At 60.6% G+C, this 6,429-nt stretch overlaps 1 protein-coding gene across 1 annotated transcript in view; it reads left to right on the forward strand.

The window, feature by feature from the left end:
• Window positions 1-6,429, forward strand: part of Ttyh3 (tweety family member 3) — a 19,682-nt gene that overhangs the window by 663 nt on the left and 12,590 nt on the right. Inside the window, exons 2-10 of the mRNA XM_015507596.2 lie at window positions 240-375; window positions 2,064-2,280; window positions 2,355-2,466; window positions 2,606-2,826; window positions 3,111-3,206; window positions 4,385-4,457; window positions 4,700-4,775; window positions 5,469-5,524; window positions 6,162-6,254. Coding sequence (XP_015363082.1) covers window positions 240-375; window positions 2,064-2,280; window positions 2,355-2,466; window positions 2,606-2,826; window positions 3,111-3,206; window positions 4,385-4,457; window positions 4,700-4,775; window positions 5,469-5,524; window positions 6,162-6,254 — 1,080 coding nt within the window. The remainder of the gene's footprint in view (window positions 1-239; window positions 376-2,063; window positions 2,281-2,354; window positions 2,467-2,605; window positions 2,827-3,110; window positions 3,207-4,384; window positions 4,458-4,699; window positions 4,776-5,468; window positions 5,525-6,161; window positions 6,255-6,429) is intronic.

The raw sequence follows: 6,429 nt of genomic DNA on the forward strand, positions 1-6,429 counted from the left end.
CCCCCCCCCCCCCGCCCAAGCCTGCTGGTGTAGGGGTAATGGGCAGCAGCGGGGGGCACTGAGCACTGGGCCAAGAACCAGGAAGTGTCCCCCTCCAACACCTTTCAGCACTCACATTACTCCTCACGGGGTGGCCACGGGGCACAGGGCAGTGGAGGAGGAAGGGCTGTGGCCTGTGACTGCAGCCTCATGGAAGAACCCTGGTCTTCCCCTGAGGGTTCCCCTATGGTGTGTCACAGGCAGAGGCCCAGTCTCCAAAGGTACATCAGCCTCCAGGGCACCAGTATGGCATTGGACCCCAGCAGGGGTTTGGTTCTCGGCCTGCAGTGGCTGGTTGTGCAGCCCTTGGTCAGTGTCCCTCTGGCCAGGTGGAAGGTGAGCAGGTCTGCAGCCAGGTATGGGAACCAGCTGGCTTCTGGGAGAGCAGGGAGCGCCATCCTCCTGCTGCCTGGCAACTGTCTCCTAGAAAACAGCCCACTAGGCGCCAGGGCTGCTCATCCAGCAGTCCCAGTGCCCTCCAGGGCTGAGCCTCTGGTCCCAAGGGGAGCTGGGCAGCGGGTAGGCTCAGGCCCCAGGGAGGCTACAGTTGCCAAAATGATCGGATGTGGGGAGGGAGGGTGTTTCTCTGCAGCAAGAGATAACTGGTGGTCACCCCACACTGACAGCCATTAGTGGACGCCTCCCTGAGTCAGGTGCTTGAGCCTCAGTTCTTGACCCCCGCATGAGGTGCGGCCAGGTTTTGGCTGCCACCCCACCCTGCACAGGAAGTGTGTAGAGGTCCCGTCATGTGACCAGAAGGGGCTGCATTTGAACAGAGAGGATTCTGGTCCTGGTCCTCTCTCTCTCTACCTCTCTGAAACATCCTTACTGCTGAAAGCACGTGGCCAGGCAAACTGAAGAGTACAGTGTCCAGGGGAGGAGGGCCTGGTGCCTGCCCCAACCACAAACCGCTCTGGCAGTGCCCGTTACCCTCCTTCCCTCCAGTGAGTGCTCAGGAAATGTCTCTGCTGCACTCATACACTACTTCCTCTGAAGACCCAGGCCTGGGGACAGGCAGGCCCTGGAGTCCTGAGGCTCAGGGAGGCAACACCGGTGGCCACTCCTAGAGCCAGGTGTTAGGTGGGGGCACTGTACGCCGCTGGTATAGGTGGGGTCCACAGGACACACTGGTGTGGTGGCCATGGAGGATGTGCTGCCAGCCCATCTCATTCAGTGCTTGAGACTCCAGTGCCCACTGCCCAGTCCTGAGTGCAGCTCCTGAGAGCACCAGGGAGGGTGGCCCCTCAGCCCCATACGTGCTCACCCTTCAAAGCCTCATTGTGAGCAGGGCCAAGCTCAGCTCAGCAGACCCCCATTTTCCTAACAGTTCCTAAAACAGCACTGGGAGCGGGGACTCCAGATGGCAAAATGGCTGTCCCTGCCTGGGTGAGGGCACAGGGAGGCGATGGCTATGGGAAGCAGCTGTGCCACCTTCCCACCCACCCCAGGTCCCTCCTAGGACTGAGGAGTCGCAGACCTGGTGGGAGGGCACAAACCCTGTCCCAGGAGCAGCCTGTCTGGTGACTCGGATGGAGGCAGTGCTTGCAGCCCGGGGGCCTGTGGGGCCTGTGCTGTCTAGCCCCATGGCTGCCAGGATTTCTCTGCACATTACATCCACTCTTCAGGGAAGGGGCCATCACCTCTTTTACAGAATAGAAAACCAACTCAGGGAGCTGGAGGGGCCTCCTGGGCCACATGACCAATCAGCGATGGTGCTGGCCCCATCCGCCCACTAGGTGGCTCTTTGTCACCACCGTCTGGCTACACCCCACTCAGAGCCTCTTTTCTAGGCTTAGTCTGGAATCCTCCCTAGATTGGGGCCCAGGAAGCTGGCAAGTCCGCCACAGGAGGGCGCAGGGCCTAGAAGCCTCCAGCAGATCCGCCTGGCCCCTCCAAGTGGGGTCAAGTCCTGATTGCAGGGGGCCGGCTGCCTGTGGGAGTCCCTTAGGTGTTGGGAGCCACCATTCCTCACCTAGAAGTTGGGGACAGGCCTCACCTCCCCCCAGGGCAGGGGGAGGGTTAAGTGGGAGTCTGCCGGGCCACCCTCCAGCGAGCTTCCTCCCTCCCACAGGCGCTGCTGCTGCTGGGGGCCGCGGCCCTAGCCTGTCTGGCGCTGGACCTCCTCTTCCTGCTCTTCTACTCCTTCTGGCTGTGCTGCCGGCGGCGCAAGAGCGACGAGCACCTGGATGCTGATTGCTGCTGCACGGCCTGGTGCGTCATCATCGCCACGCTGGTCTGCAGGTGAGCTGGGCAGGGCCGCGCAGGGACTGTCCAGGGGGGCAGGGGGCTGCGTGCTCATGTCCTGCCCTCTCCAGCGCGGGCATCGCAGTGGGATTCTACGGCAACGGGGAGACCAGCGACGGTGTCCATCGGGCCACCTACTCGCTCCGTCACGCCAACCGCACAGTGATGGGGGTCCAGGACCGCGTGAGTGGGCTGGGAAGGTGTCTGCGGGCTGTCCACTGGTTCTGTGCATGCCGGTGGGCTGGCGGGATGGAGGGGCAGCTGAGGCCCTGGGGAACCAGGGGCCCGCACCTGGCCTCAGCTCTGGCCATCCTGGTGGCAGGTGTGGGACACAGCAGCGGCCCTGAACCGCACGGCAGAGCCCAGCCTGCAGAGCCTGGAGCGGCAGCTGGCCGGAAAGCCAGAGCCCCTGCGGGCTGTCCAGCGGCTACAGGGCCTGCTGGAGACACTGCTGGGCTACACTGCCGCCATCCCCTTTTGGAGGAACCCAGGCGTGTCTCTGGAGGTGCTGGCTGAGCAGGTGGATCTCTACGACTGGTACAGGTATGGCCACATCCGCTTTCCTGCCTGCCCAGTACACCTGGCTCAGTCATCACCCTCTTCTGCACCTTGTTCTTAGTAGCTAATACTTAAGGCCTTACTTTGGGGGTCAGGGCAGCTGGAGGTCACTGGCAATGATAGGAATCCCCCAAGTGGACAGGCCCTGACCCTGGTCCCTGTATCCTAGGACTGCCTGTGGGTACCAGGCTGCTTGCCTTGTTCTGCCCTGCTGTCCCCCCTCCCTTGTCCCCTCTATGTGCCTAGCCCACACCCATGTGTGCCTACAGGTGGCTGGGCTACCTGGGCCTGCTGCTGCTCGATGTCATCATCTGCCTCCTGGTGTTGGTGGGCCTCATTCGCAGCTCCAAGGGCATCCTGGTTGGGTGAGTCTGGGTGGGAGGTGGTTCTCCTGTGGGCTGGCAGGATGGAGGGGCAGCTGAGGCCCTCGAGACACTGTCTCCTCATCAGTCTCCAGTGGTACTCACGAGGCCCTCATCGCTGGCCCGCCTGAGGTGGTCTTCTCCCAGAGAGGCTTGCTCCGAGATGCCCCTGTGACTAGCATCCTAGGCGACTCCCCCAGCCCAGTTTTAGTGGCTTGCTGTGTTCCTGCTTGGGACAATGTGTCCATGGGGAACTTTGGCAAGGAGACCCTGGGAGCCACCTGCCCGGGCCCAAGTGCTAAGGGATCCCAGGAGACCAGGAGCAGGAGCCGGAGAGCGCTGTGCCTGCTCCCTCCACCCTCAGGTGTTGAAGCAGCCCACTCACCAGGCCACCGGTCATCCTTGGCTAGGTCAGTGCTGGACCTCTGTCTCTTCTGAAGGACAGAGTGACAGCTTACCCAAAGGGTGACTGCGAGATGCTGTCCCTGTCCCTCTCTGAACAGTTACAAGCCCATCCTGGCTCCTACTTGAGCCTGGTACTAGGAGAGTTCAGAAAACACCGCAGCCCCCGCCCCGGTGCGCACAGGCCTTGGGGGATGAATTCATAGAACATGCCGAACGTCAATGGTGACAGTGCCTCCAGAAGCATAAAGCCAGGCAGGTGGCCAGGCAGCCTTCAGTGCACACTGTGTCCAAGAAGCCCTGAGAGTCAAAGCAGAGGTCTGAGGGAGGAGGGATGCTCCGGCCCTTGAGGAAGGACAGCTGACAGCCAGCACACAGGCCTGTGTGTGGCCGGGAGCAGCAGAGGCCGGTTAGGCCCCACCTGGCATGAGGCAGGCTGCACCTGGTGGGGTTGGAGTCCAGGCGCGATTGTGGGGGAGGGACGTCAGCCCCTCAGGGAGTGGACAGTGGACTGCAGAGCAGCATGAAAGTAGCAGAGGCTTGTCTTCCAGGTAGATGGCCCTAGCAGGGGGACTTGGGGGACAAGAAGGGCAAGGCCCAGGGAGCCACCTAGTCTTAGAGCTAAGCCAGAAGGAGGGTCTGCTCAGGTGGTGGGCAGCTCTTTGTGGGTCAGACTCCAGGTGTGCCTTGGAACCTAGCTCTCCAGTCAGCAGCCCAGCAGGCGGCATGTCCCCTACCCTGTAGCCTGAAGGCTGCTGACCGGCTCTCTTTACCCCAAGGGTCTGCCTGTTGGGGGTACTGGCCCTGGTCATCAGCTGGGGTGCGCTGGGCTTGGAGCTGGCCGTGTCTGTGGTGAGTGGCCAGGGGACCAGTATCCCTGTCTGCTGGGCCTAGGTGTGGGGGAGGGGAGGGGAAAGCAGCTACACTCTTCTCCCTCTTCACCTTGCACTGGGTTGCTGGGTCCTGCCCGTGGACACAGGGCACTTTACGCCCCATAGTCACACTCCACTTTGCCCCTAAGAGCCCAGGGTGGGACACAGCTCTCCTTTGAGGCCCAGCTTGGTCACCCTCCTTCATTGCCCACACCCACCCAGGGCTCCAGTGACTTCTGTGTAGACCCTGACACCTACGTGACCAAGATGGTGGAGGAGTACTCAGTGCTGAGTGGGGGTGAGTCTGCGGCTGCCTCAGAGCCTGTCCCTGGGCAGGCTGAGCAGAGCCAGGTGAAGAGGCCGAGGCTTTATTCTCAGGGGAAGCCATTGGGAGGGGGAATGGGAGAGCTTTGAGCTGTAATCGAACATCCTTTTAAATTCTTCAGGCTGCTGGGAAGACATGAGGGCTGGGGGAGGCTGTCGGACTCCTGCAGACAGGAAATGGCAGTGGCTTGAGCAGGTGGGGCCCAGGACAGGGATGAGGGTGCTTGGAAGGCAGGACTGGCAGGACGTCCTGATGAGCTGGGTTTGGGGAGAGAAACCGAGGAGCCTATACCTGTTCTGATGGCCCCTGGGCTCCTGGAGGTTTGATGGGAGCATAGACCCCCCAGGCCAAGGGAAGGTGCTGGTGTGGCAAGACCCTAGCCCACCTACTGTCACTGCTTCAGAGCAAGGCTGCACACTGTAGGGACCCCGCTTCCAGTAGAAGGCTTAACCCCAGCCCTGATCTCCCTGGAGACCACAGAGCTTTCTCACACACATGCTATGTACACACGTGCAGATACATGTGTGTAAGCACGCAAGCAGGTATTTGCATGCACACATACATGCACATGCACACACACAGCTGTGTTGCAGACACACGTGCACTTGCATAGACACAGCTGCATGGATGGCCACTTCCTCAGCCCACTGCATCCTCTCTCCGCAGACATCCTGCAGTACTACCTGGCCTGCTCACCCCGTGCCACCAACCCTTTCCAGCAGGTGAGAGCCCTGGCTGGCCCTGGGAGGTGGAAGCCTATGTGGGAGGGGCTGAGCAGGCACTGGCACTGCAGGCACTGGGTGGAGCAGCTGAGGGAGTGGCATTAGCACCACTGGGACTGCTACCCTGGTGCCCGAAGGCTTTTGTGGTGACCTGCTCAGTGCCACCATATCCTGGGTCTGCTTATAATCCTTGGGTTGCCCTTGATCACCCTTGTGGACTGAGGCGAAGTTGACTGCTCCCCTTCAGGCAGGTGTGGGAGGAGCCTGGGATACCTCTGTAGGGTGACACCTGTTCAGGTATCCTGGTTGTGGAATTGAAGGCTCAAAGCACCCCTGACCAAACCCTTCACCTGATGCCTGTCACTGTACCCAGATCACACCACCCTTGGGTGCTAAAAACTGTCTGCATTGAGGATGTCCTCCTGTGCCCTCTGGAGGGCCTGGGGCCCCTATCACCATCTCAGGGTCTGTGTTGTCCCTGGGTGTCTAGGCAGCTGGGTGGATCAGGGGTGCCCTGCAGCCTGCAGGGCAGAGCCAGTATAGCCAACGACCTGGGAGCCCGCAGGCTGCCCTGGGTGGGAGGGGCAGAAAGGAAGGTGGGTGCCTGCCACTAGAGTTGTGTCTTTCTGTTGAGCAGAAGCTGTCAGGCAGCCACAAGGCACTGGTGGAGATGCAAGATGTTGTGTCTGAGCTTCTGAGAAATGTCCCACGGGAGCACCCGGCCACCAAGGTGAGGGGCTGGGGCCTGTTGTCCCTCTTCCTGCAAAGCTTCCTTTATTCCTCCCCTCCCTTTGCTCCTTTTTCCTGGGGGATTTTTAGTAGTTTTAAAAAAAAAATATATATATATATATATTTTTTTTTTTTTTTGATTTTATTTAACTTATGCAATGCCATGGCTGGGGCTG

This window comes from Marmota marmota, unplaced genomic scaffold (assembly GCF_001458135.2).
Source record: "Marmota marmota marmota unplaced genomic scaffold, marMar, whole genome shotgun sequence".
In the NCBI taxonomy this organism is placed as follows: Eukaryota; Metazoa; Chordata; class Mammalia; order Rodentia; family Sciuridae; genus Marmota; species Marmota marmota.